We start from the raw sequence: 18,797 nt of genomic DNA, 5'->3' as shown, positions 1-18,797 counted from the left end.
CCTTATAGAAATCACAACTTGTAGAACATGTTGAGAATGATTAACTCTCATATAGTGGGTGCTCTTAAATAATGTTTCTTTGATAAAGGAGTTTTTATATAGTGATACTTTAAAAAAAAAAGTCTATAGTTGATGGTTAGCTATGGTGGTCTTTAAATAATTGACATAACCTCTGAAACTTTTGTCATCATTTTAGCTTTATTCTAGATTTTTATCTTGACTCTTACCTGATGTGTTAAAAATGAGAAGGTAGCTATACAATGAGAGTTCTCTTAGATATTATGGATTTCTGTGTCACACATTGCCTGTTAAAAATATTTATGCCACTCTGAATTTAGCTCAGAGAATTACCTTGTAGGTAGTCAAGAAGCCTAGAAGTAGTTGGAAGGATAATGGGAGGAAGTTTCCAGTGCTTCTTCACTGACAAAGAAGAAAGCCTGGAAAAATTACTACCCAGCTTTAGGGCTTGACATATGAACTTCGATAGCTTTCAGTTTTTACTCACTGTATTCTACTTAAGTGATCAAAACTAAGCTAATCTCAACCCCTTCCCCCCCCCCTTTTTTTTTTCTTTTCTTCCAGTTGATTCCAGAATTTTACGAAAATGATTCTAGTTTTCTAGTAAACAGTTTGAAGTTGGACTTGGGAAAAAGGCAGGGTGGAAAGATGGTTGAAGATGTAGAGCTTCCTCCTTGGGCATCAGGTAATAATAGTCAAACTTCTTGTATTATGAATTCATTCCAGATTATCTAGATTCCTGGGATGGTGGTTCTTCTCTCAAAAATGCCCATTCTATTTTCTTCTGAGGGAATTTTTGGTTTAAAACATTGACATAATTAATCCTTGCATTTAATTTTTATAGCAAATTTGAGGTTTGGTGTGGGGTATTGGGGTTGAGAGGTTTTTGTTTGGTTGCTTTTTGAAGAGGGAAGAGAACAGAGATGGATATCAATACTGAATGGGATATCTTCTTATTTAATTAACCTTTCTTTTGCCAGGTCCTGATGACTTTCTTCAGAAGAGTCAAGAGGCTTTAGAAAGTCAGTATGTATCAGAACATCTTCATGAATGGATTGACTTAGTATTTGGCTACAAGCAGAAAGGAAGTGAAGCAGTTGCAGCTCACAATGGTACATACACACTTTATAGAAATAGCAAAAAAAAAAAAGGGATGCTTTAATTAGGCAGGAATGGTAAACAACAGCATATCTGTAATGCCTGATTGGTTTTTAGTGTTCATAACTATGCTTTGAATGCTTGATCCTTAAAGGAAATGCAGTTCTTTGTTACTGGAAATAGCGTCTCATCTAGTAAAATCTATTGCCTTTGTGGTGATTTGCATCTTTGAAGATGTACTTAAGATGGTAGGCAAGAAGATTCTACAGCGTAGCTGTTATTTGCTCCTGCAGCACAGTGTGGCAACGTAGCGTGGAATTAGTGTTTCCCAATTAAAAATGAGAGTCTGTAGGGTCTCCACACAAACATGTATTTAACTTTCCTACACTGCAATTGCAGTGTGCGAATTTCAGTGCAATTTTTCCCCCTCCTCCTGAGAGAATTGGTAAGGGAAAGAAGGAGCTAATGGGCTATAGCTTTTCAGGAACAAGAATGAAGGAAAAAGTATGCAGGTGACTAGGTTTGCCCTTGTGTACATACATAGTACTGCAGTAGTATATATACTTTTTACTGTACATGTGGAAAGTTTCACTGTTGGCAATCTTAATCTGAGCATGAATGTAGCCATTGTAAATGCTTACTAAAAGGGATGTGATTGCTATGTTGATGTGTTTAATTTTTGTAGACCTAATAGTAATACCCATGATTAACTTATTCAGCAATCTGATATTTAGCTATGTATGTTACTACCTAATAAGGAAGTGTCTACTTAGTAAAGTAGATCAGATTAGCAGATCAGATTTTTAGGGTGTTTATTCCAGAAGCCCTGATCCTTTTGAAGGATTACAAGGAACAGACAGTGTTGAGATATTTTGCACTTAACAAGATAGAGTAAGTTTTAAAAGAAAACCTTCCTACACCAGTGGGGAGGGAGTGAATAAGGAACTCTTCATTTTGGTAGTCAGTGCTTTCTAGTTCCAGTGTAAGATAATGTGATTTGTTTTGTGGTGGGTTTTTTTTGTTGTTTTTTTTTTCTGGTTTTTTTGTTGTTGGGGTTTTTTTTAATATGCTTCCCCACATGTCCTTAAATCATGGTTGGCTGTATTTTAGGTTTGCAGGGTTTGGCATCCAATCATACTGTGACCATAAGCGTCAATTACAATGTGCCAGAGGCTTTGAATATCGCAAATTGGCATTTAAATTATGGCACCTATATTTTTACCTTTCAAATGAGAGCACTTTTTATGCACAATGTGCTGCTTCTGCTGCAGTGTGGATTTCTATTAGCATAATGAATTGCAGACACTTGAGTAGATAAGAGAGATGTAAGGGATCTGTGTATGAATGAACTCATGTCAAAAGATAAAGTAAATATTCTTATGCAGAGGCCCCAAAGTAATTCACTGTTGTCGTGGTTTAACCAGGACAACTGTGTAACTGCTATCCTCATAGCACATGAACAAATGAATAGGCAGACCTTTATGGTCATTCTTTACTACATTTTGTTACCTGTCTAGAAAATAACCAAAGATCCAGTTATGCAACTGGGCTTTTTCTTCTTTCTTTATTGGGTATGGGGGGGTGGTATTTAATGAAGCTTAAGTAAGTTATCCTTCCTTTATGAAAGGACTGATTTCTTCTGAAACTTTCTCTGAGTCTCTCAGAAATGCGAAACTTTTTTCAGGTAAGAAGCCCAGGATTAAAACACAAGTTCTCAAACTCTGTAGCCTGCTGAAATAGCTTTGTTGCTTAAGTATAACCAAGTTGGGTAAAAAATACAACTTTTTTTATAGTAGGTATGCAAGACAAAGAAGTCTTGTATATCTACATTGTACAAATAAACCTTTTTTTCCCCCCAGTGTTTCACCCACTAACTTATGAAGGAGGAGTGGATTTAAACAGGTAATTAACAAGAATCTGAATGTTTTTGTTAAGCAGTTAGCCAAATTTCTCAGTATCCCTCCAGGTTCTCTGCTGGCTGTAAAAGTGCTGTGTGTATGAATGGTGTAGCTCTTCCATTTTGTACTCCCAAATACGCAGGGAACCTGCATTAGGTTCTCAGTTCTAGCACACATTGAAAGATTGTTACTCAAACATTTCTTCAGTCTGGCTGTTGTGAAATTACTTTATTTTTTTTTAATGGATGAGCATATTGTCATTGTACATAAACAAAATTATGAAGCTGTCATATGACCGTCCATCACATTTGTGGTAAAACAGTTCTGTAAGAATTTGTGATGGCCTATAGTGCTGTAGTAACTGCACATGCAGGCCCATGCTTTCAGGGGAGGGGAGGAAGAAAAAGTACTTGCCTGCTTGGCTTAATTAAATATCTTGTTTTTGTAAAGTATTACGGACCCCAATGAAAAAGTAGCTCTGCTGACACAAATCTTGGAATTTGGACAGACACCAAAACAGTTGTTTACAATTCGTCATCCTCGGAGGATAGTACCGAAATTAAAAAGCTTGTCTCGAACGTCTAGTCACAGTGTTTCCATAGCTGAGTCTCCAGGTAAATGTTTAACAGATAAACTGATGATGTAACAGATTTGTAATTTTGAGAAGTTCTGTATCTTTCTCCCACAGGATCTCATTATACAACTCTCTTGGCCACTTTCCCTGTAAGCCAACTCAAAATAAATCCATGAACTAACTGTTAAAGACAAACTGCCAAGACCAGTTTCAAATTTGAAAATACAGGCGTTGTCCTGCATTTTGCCGTCTGTTCCAATGGTCTCCTCTGGGACCATTCAGCCTCTACTTTTGAAGCTGTGGGAGGTCTATCATCCCTGGCCTTTCATGACTTCAAAAATCAAGCTGATATGACAGCAGCTTCAATGGCCATATCTGCAGGCATTCTAAATGATGTAAAGATTTGTTCAGTTTTTGAACAGAGATGTCTTTGGGGTGATTGATTGGCTTGGTCTAAATAAACCCTAAGAACTTAAATTAAGCATCCAATTTTTTTTCCTTTTCCATGACCTGAATGAAAATCTGTAAAGAAATTGCTTTGTTTTCCATACATACTGTAGAGACAATGTTGATTGAATAACTTTTTCAAAAAAAGGATGTGTAATGCCGTCACAGGCTTCTGTTCAATACGGAACTTATAACATTTCTCTGAAACTAACATGCTGTGGTCCTCATCGTATAAATAGTGGTCTAACTATAAACTGGACTGAATCTTCAGCCCAGTTATCACATGGAAAAGGTTTCCTCAGTTGGTTGTCTTTAATTAACTTACCATTAGATGGCTTTCATTTTTAAGCAGAGAAGTGATGAGTGCTACTTAGCATGGCAACCTGCAACATCCAAATGCAAGAGTGGCTTTGTGTGGTTGGTAATAAAATTCATATGTGTTAAATGCATATGGTGGTATGCTGCTTAAGTCATAAATTCACAGATTAACAGTTCCTGTTGGGTTTGGCCTTTTTATAGTAGTTGACATCTAATTGTCTCAGTTTTGTTGTGTTTTTTATCCCTTAGATTTTGCAACAGTGCAGTGAAATGAAGTTGTGACATTCCTAACAGAATGCAATAGAATAATAAAAGCACATGCTGTATTGTAGCAGTAGATGGCTTTCCTGGTACTTTTCCATTTGGAAAGCTCTTGACATCTCAGTGGAACACCAAAACATCTCTGCAGAAAAGTTTTTTTTGGTTTGGGGTTTTTGTTTGTTTGTTTGCTTTGGGTTGTTTTTCTATTTTGGAAATGTATTCTGTAAAGTCTCCAGTTTAAAAGCCCTGGTTTGAGGAGAAAAATCACATTTTGACTGTGTAAGCCTATGCGTTCAGGAAGACATTTGGAAAAAATTCAGTGATCTTGTCACTCTCTGTTAGCCAAAAGTTCTTATTCCTGGAGCTCTGCATGATTTCTGTGCTTTCATATTTGTGCTTGAAACTTCAGCTACCTAGTTATTTGAAATCTGTCTTTTTATTTTCTATTTGTGATGAAACTTTATTGTGGTATTTTATTGCAGTTTCTCCAAATGAAGAATCATTTGAAGATTTGACAGAAGAAAGTATAACACTTGCTTGGAACAATATTGCCAAACTAAAATTAGATGAGCAATATAAAATTCACAAAGAGTAGGTACTATTCTTTTCTTTTCACAGTCAAAATTATTCCATTTAATTGGGGGGGTGGGGGGTATCTGTGTGTCAATCTGAATGATGGGTTAGGGTTTAAGGTAAATACTTTTCTTTGTGAGACAGCTCATTGATTTGATTACACGAGATGAGTTCGAGAATATGATGGGTTATCAATCCAGAAAAGGTATTTGTCAGCTTGATTTTTTTGTTTTCTTTTGTTCCTTATACAGAAGTAGAGCTAAGTTCATTATCATTTTAGTACCTGAAGCAGATATTGATTACCCTTCTCTAAAACTGTGAGAGCAGCAGCCAGATAAAGACTTGAATTTGTTTGTTTGTTTGTTTGTTTGTTTAAATATAAATATTTATATAAATATAAATAATATAGTTAGGAGGACCTAACTTCATCCTGTTTGATTTGAAAGGTTAAACCACTTAAGTTCAACTACTGTACAGCTTGAGCTGCTGCTGTATGACCAGTTTACCAGGTTTCCAGCTATAGGTTTTCAGTTAATCCAGGTACCAAATTACTGTTCTGATGGATTCCTTGGGAGTGATGAGTCAGTAGGGGGACTTCACGTGAACTTTGAAAATACCTAACAGTGAACAACAGCAGCTATATTTTAAAGAACAGATTTTCCTTTGGCCCCATCCCTTGTCCTAGTGGCTGGACTAGTAAGAGGATTTCTTATGACCTGGAGTGCAACTACTTTCTTTGTGACTGTAGCCCAATCTAGAAAAGAAACATTCTCTTGTCCAGGGCCTCCGTTACCAGGTTATGGTTAGGGAAATCCTGATCCTGAAAACAGACTTGAATTTCAGCTTCTGATTCTTTTTTTTTTTTTTTTTTTTTCTGAAGACAGCTGAGAAAAAAATAGAAGCAGGTCTGTGTAACAGAATTTTGGCTGTGCAGAATGCTCTGTGCTTCCTAACAACTAACTCCCTGACATAAGCTATGTGTCTAAATTTCTAGACTATAGTGACTATGCCAGTGTCTAATTTGAGGAGAAAAGACATGCAAATTCTGATTCCTGACACTTGAGGTATTCAGTATCTGCTTGTAGGCAGGTTCCCGAGTCTTTTTGTAGCTAATCCCAAAGACTGAATGTGAAACTATTTATCCTCTCACATGCGCATGTCCTTTCTGATGAGGATGAAGTTCTTGCAGACCAATATGGGGAACCTGTACTGGTGTTTCACATATTATATCAAGGTATATTTTTTTGTTTCTAGGCATATAACACACCACTGTAGTGCTTTTAATCTCCTTGAATGTATTAGCTCTTAGAGAGATCAAATAACGAATTTCAACTATAGTCAATTTACAGTATGGTGGTTAAGTTTCAAAACCTATGAAATCACCCATAAGCTTACTTGTATTAAACAGGGCAATTACTGGAATAGCAGTCACTTGCAATGGGTCTTCTGTTTTCACTACATCCCAGGGTAAGTATTATTGCAGAGGTATTTACTAGAACCTGCAGTGTAAATGCAGGCTGTAAGACCAAATAATGTTTTGTGAACAAAATAGCATGAAACTCTGAAATATAGTTAAGATTGAATCCCATGAATATCTTCACAGAAAGCAAAATGAAGACAACATTAAATGGGCTATTTCTGGAATCACAGAGTTCTGGTTTTTTTACAGTCATGAAAGGAGTGGCCCTAATCTTCTGCCAAATGCAAGATTCTTGTTTTCACTTCATGCTCAAGTCCTTCTTACTGTTTGAGGGAATTTCAGTATTCATATGTGAAGGCTACTTCTGTTTGGCTTTTGGATTGTCACCTTTGCAAGTCACCTGTTACAGAAATTAAGTTAAATATCTATTTCCTGTAATTAAATAGCTTAAGCAGATGAATTTGTTAAGTTTTAAATAACTTTGACTCAGGATTTCAATATCCTCTATGTCTAGGCTTGGGAAGGTGGTAATTTCTCCCTTTAGATACCAGAATTCTTTTAGAGTTTGATGGGCACGGGGGAGTCCATCCGTAACTCGTGCAAAGCAGGCTAGTTCCAGGCTCAAGTCACAAGCTTTATAAAGAGTTTCTCAAAGACCATGAGAAACCTATACCTGCTTTTCACAGTAAGATATCTGAATATTCAGGCAGGAGCAAAATTACTAGCTTCTATAATAGAAAACAGTCCTTTTATCTTCTATTTTGTCCATTATCCCCAGATTCAACTTTGAAGATGTTTTCCAAAGAATCAAAAACAATCCAGAGAAGTGTGTCTTTTTCAAACATGGTAAGTTGCTGTCAAAATAAAAATGAGATCATCGGGAACCTTCTGAAAGCTACTCACAGAAATGGCTCTTAGCATACATTAATGCCTCTTTTCTTCCCCTGCCTACTCAATTGTATTGTGTGTGAATAATTTAGTGGAGTGAATTGAAACTCTGTCAGGCCTCCAGGGAGACAGAGCACATTCTGCGAACATAGGAAGGGAGCATTAAATGGTTGCACTTTACTGCTGTGTTAGCTTTGCTCTGAGTTGCCCTGCTATCCAGGGAAGGGCTTGCAGTAGACAAAGATAGTCTGGCATGAGCAGAGGAGTCTTCCTGAACAACCTTGAATTGCCATTGGGACCAGAATCACAAAGCTTAAATTCCACCCATGTGCTCACATCCAGCATTGCCTTACGGCTCCCAAGTATTTGAAGGCTGTGAGTCAGCCAGCGGAGGAAAACCAAGCACAGGGAGTGGAATCTACGCTGGGTGAATTTGAGCCATCCTTCCTCAATGAGCAGTGATCTCGGCAACCTCTGAACAACATTTTTCCCCTGCTTCTAAAACAGAGCTTGGAAAGAGATTCTGTATTTGATTTTCTGTGCTTGAGCACTGGCCAGACCTGGGTCATAGAGATACACTCCCAACTGTCATGTTCAGAGTCCTTTATTGAGGCAAGACACTAGGATATATCAGCCTTCTCTGCATCCTCATCTCTAGGGGAACAAAAAAGGCAAATAGGTTGCCGAGACAGAAGCCATCACATTCTCTAACAGGTACCCAAGTAAGTTGCAGGATCAAGACCCTATGGCCTGCTATGGCACACACTACCAGGTGAATCTAGATACAGCAATTCCTAATGCTTTAGCCAAGGCAAACTTAGGAGTGTTGCTTCTTGGCACTGTAAAAAGGGAGCTCTGCTGAATCCTAGATCAAAAAATCAGTTTTTCATGAGGCCTTGTATACTTTTTTAAATTCTTTTCCTTTCTGTAGTTTTAGCCCTGATCTGTTGCAGCAATGCTAGAAGCAGTAGTCTTTTTGCAGTCAAGCAGCTGGTTTTTTAGAACAGATCTAAAACATAACCAGTAATGACACTAGTAGAAGCACTGGGCTGATTTTTTTTTTCCTTGCTGCTTCCAGTGATGGTAATGTAACTGAGCAGCTGTCTGTAACGCATGTTTCTTGTTGAGAATAGTAGAATCAGATAGTTACATTTGTTGTTTGAAAAAGTTAAGCTCATAAGTAGCTGTCATGGAGAACAAACATCAAAGGAAACCCTGCATTTTTAGTTTCTGTTAGCTGTTTGCATCTAGAATTGACAGTAGCTTATGAGATGAAGAGCTGACCCAGTTTCTCCTGAGTGAGGAATCACATACCATGTCCTTGAAGTACCAGCATTTTGAAAAAGGAGATCCATCAGTTCTGCATGTCTTTCTGAACTTCAGTGCTACTTTTGTATTTACCAGGGCTTAAGTATTGCTGTTGTTCCGTGTCCAACCTATAAGATTTTTCTTGATTAGTGTTCAGGTTAACACCTGTATGTTGTGTGTATAGAAGCTTAAAATGTTAATGTACTTCTGTTTGATTTGGTGTAAGAAATTGAATGCTATTTTTTTTTTTCTTTTTCTTACAGGCTTTGTCATCTTGTCTAATCTTACCAGGAGATACCACTGTCATAAGTTCTTCATGGGACAATCATATGTGTGTATTTACTTCCTATTGACTTTATTGAATTACATCGAGTGCCTTGGTTTTAGATAATGATGCAGAAATCCATTGTTAAATCATGATACTTTTTTTTTTTAGTAGATTTCTGTTAGAAACTGTAGAAGCAAAGTTAATTTCATCTATTTGAAAAAAATGTTTAAGTTTTCTGATGATGTAATACTTTTATAACCTTTTCCTGTTAGATATTTTTATTCAGTTGCATTTGGAAGACAGCAAGACATCTTAATGGGACATGACGATGCAGTCAGTAAGATCTGTTGGCATGATGGGCGTTTATATTCTGCATCTTGGGATTCTACTGTGAAGGTCTGTATATGGGTTTGTTATACTTGAATAACTATTTATAGCTAGCACTTTGTAATATTCAGCCAGCCAAATGCTTTGGAGTTGGATGTACCTGTTGTACTAGAATAACAACTTAGCTAGTATCACAGTAAATTTATTTCTAGAATATCTTCTTCATTTAGCTTTATCTCAACTGTTTCAAAGCTAAGGTGTTACTTTAAAGAGTTTTCATTCATTCTAACTTACTCTAAACATGGGGGTTTTGGAGGCAGACTGTACTTGTTGGAGGAACTGGAATGTTTTGTGACCTTGACTGGTGATTGTGTTTGCTGAGTGGAACAGGCTTCTAAAATGTTCAATAGTTTTGTAGCTTACATTCTTCAACATGGACCAGGAACTTGCTAATCTAAAGAGCATGCCTACAGTTAGGTGGAAAGGTAATCTGGAATTTAGAGACAGGAAAGAGTTTTCCAAAGCCTCTGTATATGGCTTTTTGGTAAGTATACGTTCAGTGCAGTGATATACCTGTACTTAGGTAGGCTTCTGTAAGCTATCTGGAATCAGCATAGTCGTGTTTAATGTGTGGGTCTGCTCAGGGTAAACGAGTTCAGGTGCCGTTTGTTGTTGCTGTGTTCTGCCACGTAGGCAAACCCCACAGTTAACATGAGCAGCCCTTCTTGCAATGTGAGAATTCAGTACTGAAGAAACTCATCCTAGGGTCGTACTAGTGCTTCCTTGTGCAAACTTAAATATCTGTGTTTTAGGTGTGGCACTGTGTTCCTGGAGAGACCTTGAGCAATAAAAAACACCACTTTGAACTGCTTGCAGAGTTAGAACATGATGTTAGTGTAAGTATGTGGACAGAGATCTTGTATCTCGGAACGTGAAAATTAATTGCTCATTAAAATCAAAGGCAAGATCTAGTGGTAAAGCACGGGGATTGTGTTAGAGGGCTGAGGGGGTGTGTTGTTTTGGGAAGTGTGCGTGTAGGGTTTTTTTCTTTCGTTTTGGGGTTTTTTGTCTGATGTGTCCTGTGCCCTGCTTCCCTGGTTGAAATGTCCACTCCTGGGGACTGAAGCAACAGTATAAATGGAGGTTTCTTAATTTGTCTTGCTCAGCTTGTATGCACAAAGTGCCAGGGGGCACAGGGAGGACTGGGGGTTTTTTTTGTTTGCTTCTTTGTTTTTGAAAACAGACTAATGTTCTTCAAGTATTTTCATTGGTACAGCTTCTTATTAATATATCTTTGCCAAAGGCGAGGAAATGAGAGTTGTTTACCATGCTATAAAATATATTAGTGAATGTCACTGTAAATATATAAACACGTTGTGTGCAGTGAATCATAAATGTGTAACTGCACACTTTTATTTATAGCCTCTAATGTCATTCTAGTAGTATATTTAGAATTACTGTGTTTTAAACCTTCTTAATAGTGTTTTAACAGGTCACAACATGGGCAAATACTGAAACAGTTCTGATAACATTTAAGAACTGTACCCAAGAGAATTGGAAACAAATGATAGCTAGGAAGTTTTTTAAAAATAAAGAAGAATTTTACCCTTAAGGGTAAAGTCTTGCATTTAGATGGAGAGTATGGATACTAAAAGTAGTCTGAAATGTCAGTTTGCATTTCTGATTCTGCAAAGAAAAAGCAATTTAAAATATCCTCAAAGGGACCTATCTTTTACTTCTTATGGGCAGGAATTTTAATAATGGTACTTAATTAAGGATGTTGCAGAATTAAATGTAAAAACTTTTTGTAAATAAAATACCATCTTATGGATAATGGGCTTGCTTTGTGTATGTTTATAACCTGTCTCAAGATGGCTCACATGAAAGAACAGGAAAATCATGGGATGTTTAACTTCCTAGGTAAATACAATCGACCTTAATGCTGCAAATACTATACTAGCATCTGGAACCAAAGAGGGCACCATTAGTCTTTGGGATGTTACTACAGCAACAGTGTTGCACCAGTTGCCCTGTCATTCTGGGACTGTGTTTGATGCTGCTTTTAGTCCTGGTACGTTGGATTTCAGTTTTTAATATGAACCATTAGGAGTTTCAAAGGGAATCTTATTCTTGATGCCATGTAATATAGCCTTGTTATTGGAATTGCTACTTTAAGGGGGATGGTGAGATGTTTTGGATTGACACGCATCTCCATTACAAAGAATTCATTAATTGTACATGAGGCCATACTAGACTATAGACCAGTGGTGTAGACTCTAAACCAATTCTGATTATCATTGCTTGCTTAGAGACTTAATTTACAGTAAATTATCTATAAATAAGTAGGTCAGGCAATGTCACATCCAACATGCTGTATTGCAGACTGCTTTGGTAACTAGAATGGAATGTCTAAACATGCTTTTTTGTTGTTTTTTCTTGCGTTTGATTTTTTCTTTTGTACAGACAGCAGACATCTACTCAGTGCAGGAGAGGACTGTTGTTTTAAAGTAATAGATGTACAAACTGGAATGCTTATATCTTCTGTAACCACTGATGAGCCACAGAGGTAATTCTGAGAACATACAGATTATGAAGCTGCATGGCCAGCTTAGTTACTGTGGAGGTGTTTGATGGCTGGTCATAGAACAATGGAAAAGGCAGTAACACTGGCAACTTTGTTTTATTGAATTACGTTTTGAAGTGCAAAGGCTGACATTCTAGCATGTTGTGTACATTATGATCAAGCTTTCCAAACTGGGACAAAACCAAACAAATATCTAAGTAAATAACTCATGTTTTTTTTCAACAACAACTTTAACATCCATAAAAGATGATGGGAGCTGTAGCTAACCAGCTCTTCGACCAGCTGAGCTATTGAAATTTCTAACAAGGAGAGCGTTCTTTTACTTTAATCATCTCTGTCAATAATCTTGGTTGTTGTTTTGGGTTTTGGTTTGGTTGGGGGGGGAGGTGTTTGCAATGCTTCCTTTTTGTTTCAATAATCTAAGAAAAGATTGGCTATTATAATTCAAGAGTGATCACTTTTTTTTGGTTTGGTTTGGTTTGGGGGGGGAGGTGTTTGCAATGCTTCCTTTTTGTTTCAATAATCTAAGAAAAGATTGGCTATTATAATTCAAGAGTGATCACTTTTTTTCATAAGCCAAAATGCACACAGTTCTTTATGGTTTATCAGGTAAACAGATGGAATGCTTACTCAGTTACTGAAGTAAAAATATAGCAGCCATACATGGAGTACACTTGTTGGTTTCTTTTGTGTGTGTACACATAAATATATATGTATATGTAATGTGTACATATATATATTTTTTTCTTCAGTTATTTCCCTGAAAGTCCTCTTTGCACTTCAAGTGATTGTTTCAGGAACACAAAGTGGTGGTTCATGAGAGCACATGGGTACCATACACATGTACAGCTGACTGGGTCCTTTTCTGTTGTGGGAACACATTTCATCCTTCTGCTAGGGGAGGATCTGGCTGGGTCTAGGGCAGTCAGAGAAGCAAGTTTGGGTCATGACCCTTTAAAATAATCTGGGAATAACCTTTCCAGAAAGACTGTTAAAGGGCAGAGTTTCCTTCAGTTTTGTACCTCCATTTTCAATTCTTTTTGCCTTAGTTTGGAAATGTAGGGCTTTCATTATAAAAACCTTGAAGTGAACTGATTTCAGACTGACTTGCAGGTGCTTCAAATGGGATGGAAATACCATCTTATCAGGAAGTCAATCTGGTGAATTACTGATTTGGGACCTTCTTGGAGGAAAAATTATTGAAAGAATCAAAGGACATACAGGTATGCCTGAACTATTCCTATTCTCAAATTGAATGGAGGATTCCTATTTTCCAGCTCTGCTAGTATTGAAAAGTTTGAGAGTCATCTGCTCAGTCAGTGGGCTGTTCATGATGTTAGTGTTATCTGGAACACCAGAACCAAAAGTAGGTCCACATGAGCCTCCTAGGAAATTTAGTAAGAATGGAGGAATATTGTTGTCTACAAGACTGCCCAAATTACTTGTGATGTTGTGTGAATTAGAAAAATCCCCAAAGTCAACATTTTTCTATCTCATAGCCCTAATGAAGTGTAGTATAGACTGCACTGTATATTTTGTCAAAGTCCGTTCAGACTGCGAGTTTAACAAATTAAGTAAAGTTCACTAGAGAAATTGTTTTGGATGGGGGCTTTAGGCTTCTTCAGTGTTTTTGTATAGTCTTCAGTACATTAGCAAATTAGGATGCGTGAAGGAGAAAAACTGTCTCAGTTTTATTCAGTTTGGTTTTTAAGGCTGCCTTCATGAACAGTTACTTTAAACTTCGCTATTATAAGCTTGTACTCTGGAACTTGACCTGTATAGAGATCATTCTGTAGCTGGGGGAATCTTTAGAAGTGGGCTTCTAGGCATATGCTAGATGCAAATACAATTTTAATATGAGAAGTCCAAATGGCAGAGTGCAAAAATCTCACTTTCTAGAGAAAATTCCTCCCTTTATTCCCATGAATCCTTTTGCCAGTGTGCCATCTGCATCCTACACTGCAACTGACATTGTCCCCCTAGTACCCAAAGTCAGCTGGGAAAATGTAGCATGAGATCATTACTGTGAATAAGAGGAGCCACCTAGAAGCCTACTAAAATTCTTCTTAGCATATGTTGTATCAATGTAATCCAAACTAATGATCAGATGATCCTGAAATATCTTAAAAAGATCCATTCCATCATCTTGAGTACCACTTTTATTTGCATTCGGATTTACTTGTTTGGGTTTTTTTTCCCCAGGTGCTGTAATGTCCATGTGGATCAATGAACAGTGCAACAATGTTATTACAGGAGGGGAAGACAAACAAATCATGTTCTGGAAACTGCAATACTGAGTGCCTTTCCCTCCAGACATTTAAATGAACTCTTATTTTAAACCAAACCTTTTAAAGGAACTTAACTGTGTGCAATGATGGCTGCTGAAGTTCAACCAGATAGGAAGCTTTGTTCAACTGCAACTTTCTATGTTATGGTGACTTCACTGAGAGCTCTTATCCTCCGTAGTGTATGCATTTGTTTTTCATGGACTATCATACTGAAAATGCTTGTCTAAAATGATATCCAAGATGAAATTAAAGACCTATTTTTCTGTAATTAAAGAGCTCTTAACTTGCAGTCATTGTTTGATTTACATAGAATGCATCACAGCTTGCTGTTTGGTTTTAAAGAAGCATTTGCTTTCTTAACTTAAGAAGTCTTCAAGGATGCTTGCAGCTTGCCATGTCTCATGACAATGTATGTATGTACCTCCTGTGTAGTCAACTTTTCTTCCTAGTGAAGACACATACAATGATAAATAGTGTTCAAAGTAGTAAGGCAGCTATTGTTCTAAGCAGTAGGCAGTCTGGTCTACTATCTAGTCTCCAAATATGACTATTTGCAAAGGCATAGAGAAGAATAAGAACATACTCTATATTGCTTTTTCCTATTGAAAAACAGCACTAATGTATTAGCCTGAAAGGAAGCCAAGCATAAAATTGATCCCCCAACAGAGAACAGTTACACATATGTGTAATGCGTGGATGTAAATCTTCTAATATTGTGCCTGCTTACGTGCTACTACTACTGCCTTTCATCACTTCTGTTAACTATCCTTCTCTTAATAATCTTCAGCATCTTCATGTTTTGTTTGGTGTTCTCAACCTCTTTCAATTCAAATCATCTTTGAGATAGAATTTAAATACAGCATTTAATCAGAGCTACAGCTCCTGGGTTAATCCAATCCCTTGTTGTCTTTAACCCAGTGACAAAGCAGTGTTGCACTAGGCTTACTTTCTCTGTAGGACTTAAGGATATGATTTCCTGCAAGGAGGTGTTCTGAAGTTAAAGACTTGAAATAGTCTTTAAATGGCTTCTTATACAGCAACAACCAACTGTAGCTGTGATGTTGCCACAGTGTGACCCAAGATCAGTATTTATTTCTCTGATGGTGTTCTCTACTGCTGGTATTAAGACTGCCCTGTCAATGTGTCCAGGACAAGCTTTCTTTTAAGTTATGTTCAGTCAGTCCTTTGTCCATAGATACTGTGCCTTGGGTTTGACACTTAACACCTATTTCACAGCACAGCTGTTTCTTTAGCATTGTAAAACAATTGGTTTATGGTTAGGGGCTGTTTCATTCCCCCAGTTTTTTATTATGCTGGAGTTTGAACTTATTTTTCAATAAGGTATGGCATGATGTTAAAGCAAACTGGTATTTCAGCTGCATTACTCATTTGGCTTAGCAAATAACTGAATTTTTATGTAATCAGTGAGTCTGTGTAGTAAAGGCGCATGTGGCAAAAGATTAAGCCATATCATGCATGCCTGCTGTTACTAGTCTTAATCTTGCAGCACAATGTTTGGTGTCTGCCCTGTTTCTTCATCTTTCATTATATTTATTTCCCAAATATAGAAAATCACATTCTACACTTGCCTAGAAATGTCTTAGGTGATTGCTGGATTGTGTTAAAAACTTTTTCTGTGTTGTTCAAGTATGCCTGTCACTGCTTGTTTACCTTCACCCTATGGTATTTTGTCCCTGGCCCACAAAGCTTAGGTTTTCTGTATTACAGTACCAGCCTGAGTTTAAAAGTTGCACTGTAACTTGTTTTACCTCTTAGCACATACTATTTTTGTATTCTGTTCCTGCTAATGTGCAATTCTGCAACTCAAGTTACACTCCAATGTGCTTGAAAATCACAAAGGAACTACAGGAGCAATAGTAAACTACACACATTCACACCTGTTTTCTTGATGCTGTCTTAGCCAAATTTTGGGCACAGCTGTGTTCCTTTGTCACTAGGCAGCCTCCTGCTGATGTAAACCAGAGGACAATGACCCTGAAGTCTGTGACCCCCTGAATTTTGACTTGAACTACCTCAGAGAGAAAATACCCTTAACTTTCTTTTGGTTAAATATGGATGCATACAATGCATAGCTCTTAAGTGCATCTGAGGCTTGCTTTCTGCTATAAAGCATGCTCATAAAACAGAGCCCTGAGCCAGCTGGTTCAGTGCCTAAAGCAGCCTTAGCTTTTTAAGGGGGGGTAGGAAATCAAGTTAATCCTGTTACTAAGTTATATCATCAGTATGTTTTTTTTGTTTTAAATCAGATGTGTGCAAGGAACTACATCTAGACCAATTTTTTTTGCAGCTTCACTCAAAGTTTAGCTGCGTACATACATTTAACCATAGCCTACTCTTCAATGCAAGCTAGTTTCTGCATGAAAAGAGGAGGTTTTTTGATTAGTTCTTTCACTTCTGGTTGCTACATGCTACAGCTGGAAGGAAAACACTAAGTACTTGTACTGAAGTTCTACATCTCTATTATTTCTAATAGATCTCCCCTGTAGTTACAGCTGTTTAATATAAAAAAAAAAAAGTGTATTCTTGCCCTGTGGGTATATTCCTCCAACCTGTTTTTGTCAGTTTACTTTTTTTTTTTTTTTTTAAGTTTTAGCCAGACTTGTAGTCAGAAGGTTTAGGTGGCCAAAACCCATTGGTCAAGCTGTAATATGGTAATAGATTTACTTAAATAAGGAGTTTTAAAGCTTGAGTAGGTATAGAACTGGTCCCTGCTGAATCATCTGCTCCTAAGTAACAACCAGTTAGATGCAGAGATCAGCATTTCACTAACACTTTGTTTTGGGCTCCAGGAATTTCATAGCTAAGCAGACTAGCTTGCCAAGGAACTCAAGAGATGACTGCTCCAGGCCACAGGTCCTGTGCCCATAAGACTCTAAATCATACCAACTCTACATGAAGTCACCAATTACTGCCAGTAAGTGCTTGCCACAGTGGTTTCAGGGACATATCATTTAGTAACCAAATAATCCAATTAAAATGGCTCAGGATGAATTTGATCACCACTACAGCCTGAAGTAGTGTAATGATTTTTTCTTGGTTACTGTATTCAAGAAACAGCAAGCTACAAGACAGACTCTTCTTGACAGGCACAGCTGAGCTTATGCTGCTAAACTTAAGAGTACTCCCAGGAAGAAAAGTGGGGCTGCAGCTCAGATCCACAACTAAAGTTCCCAACCCTACCCCCATTACTACTTTTCCTACAAATTGGAAAAGCTGCAACTAGCTACACATGCCAATAAGGGACTGGCATGTGAGACTATTGCAGAGTGCTAAGCTAAGTACTGTGTTTGCTTTTCTTTTTGCTGTGAGCTCTTATAATCATCTTTTGAAGTATTATTTCACTTAAATGGACAAACAAGTAAATAAGATACCACCATCCCCAGACCAATTCTGGATCCAAGTTAGTTCTGAAAGAATAGCTGAACTGATTCCCTACAGCCATCTTAGAACAAATAATACCTATACTAAACTGAAGTTAACTTGCTTTGACTTTGGCCTACCACCCAGTACAAAGACAACTGAAGTTTAGTAATCCTAGATTTCACAGCAGAAATCTGGAACAGAGCTTTAAAAAAAAAAAAAAAAAAAAAAAAAAAATCACTCACCAAAACCAGTATTTAACTTCACTTACAAAGTCTCAGCTGAACATGCGCATGACCTATTGTGGTGGGTTGATCCCAACCATCAGCTGAGCCCCCACTGAGTTTCTTAGTTACCTACCCCACAGCAGGATGGGTAAGAGAATCAGAAGGACAAAAGCTAGAAAAATTTGTGGGTTGCAATAAAGGTAGTTTACTAAGTGAAAGGAAGGAGAGAGGGAAAAAACAAAACAAAACAAAACAAACCCCTGTGATGCAAAGGCAATCACTCACCACATCCCACCAGCACACTGATGCCCAGCCAGTCTCCAAGCAACAACTACTTTGGAAAGACACCCCCCAAATTATTGCTGAGCATGATGTCAAATGGCGTGGAATTTTTCTTTGGTCAAGTTGGGTCAGCAGACCCAGCTGTGTTCCCTCTTGGCCACCCCCAGACTACTCACTGGGGACAGGGGACAGAGTGAGAAGCAGAAAAGGCCTTGACACTGGGCAAGCACCACTCAGCAACAGCAAAAACGTTGGTGTGTTATCAACACTGTTTAGTCACAAGTCTCAAACACAGCACCATACCAGCTGCTGTAAAGAAAGTTAACTCCAGCCAGCCAGACCCAGTGCACCCTGCATATTGCAAACAGTTTGAAAATGAAATTGCAACTATACAATTAATATGTCTTACAGAACAGCTAGGCTGCTATTCCACATGTTAAGCTGAAGGTATGAAAAGAGTCAAATATATCTTGTCTGAAGTATCCCAGATCTACCCTTTTAAAACATTTCAACATTGTAGGCAGTGAACTTATTTAGAAAGCTATTTTAAACTGTATTTCCTATCTTGTCTTTGTTTTTGCTTGAAACCAACCTCAACAACACAAGAATGTCTTAACTTACCATAAGTATGCATGCA

The 18,797-nt window shown here is 37.6% G+C and overlaps 1 protein-coding gene across 4 annotated transcripts in view; it reads left to right on the top strand.

Annotated features, from left to right (window-relative positions):
* Positions 1 to 14,559, top strand: part of NSMAF (neutral sphingomyelinase activation associated factor) — a 40,225-nt gene extending 25,666 nt beyond the window's left edge. For 3 of the 4 annotated variants that reach the window (XM_069779382.1, XM_069779383.1, XM_069779384.1), the window contains 14 exons: positions 583 to 703; positions 999 to 1,130; positions 2,976 to 3,018; positions 3,465 to 3,628; positions 5,097 to 5,205; positions 6,596 to 6,654; positions 7,386 to 7,453; positions 9,067 to 9,134; positions 9,344 to 9,467; positions 10,211 to 10,294; positions 11,319 to 11,469; positions 11,862 to 11,964; positions 13,096 to 13,205; positions 14,185 to 14,559. In XM_069779382.1, coding sequence (XP_069635483.1) covers positions 583 to 703; positions 999 to 1,130; positions 2,976 to 3,018; positions 3,465 to 3,628; positions 5,097 to 5,205; positions 6,596 to 6,654; positions 7,386 to 7,453; positions 9,067 to 9,134; positions 9,344 to 9,467; positions 10,211 to 10,294; positions 11,319 to 11,469; positions 11,862 to 11,964; positions 13,096 to 13,205; positions 14,185 to 14,279 — 1,431 coding nt within the window. In that variant the 3' untranslated portion in view covers positions 14,280 to 14,559. Of the gene's footprint in view, positions 1 to 582; positions 704 to 998; positions 1,131 to 2,975; positions 3,019 to 3,464; positions 3,629 to 5,096; positions 5,206 to 6,595; positions 6,655 to 7,385; positions 7,454 to 9,066; positions 9,135 to 9,343; positions 9,468 to 10,210; positions 10,295 to 11,318; positions 11,470 to 11,861; positions 11,965 to 13,095; positions 13,206 to 14,184 lie in introns of those variants that run through there. The other variant, XM_069779385.1, reaches the window with a different exon arrangement.
* The last annotated feature ends 4,238 nt before the right edge of the window (positions 14,560 to 18,797 follow it).

The sequence above is a fragment of the Haliaeetus albicilla genome, chromosome 3, assembly GCF_947461875.1.
Source record: "Haliaeetus albicilla chromosome 3, bHalAlb1.1, whole genome shotgun sequence".
NCBI classification, from domain to species: domain Eukaryota; kingdom Metazoa; phylum Chordata; class Aves; order Accipitriformes; family Accipitridae; genus Haliaeetus; species Haliaeetus albicilla.
Note: the sequence above shows the minus strand (reverse complement) of the source record. Positions and strands in the feature narration are given on the sequence as shown.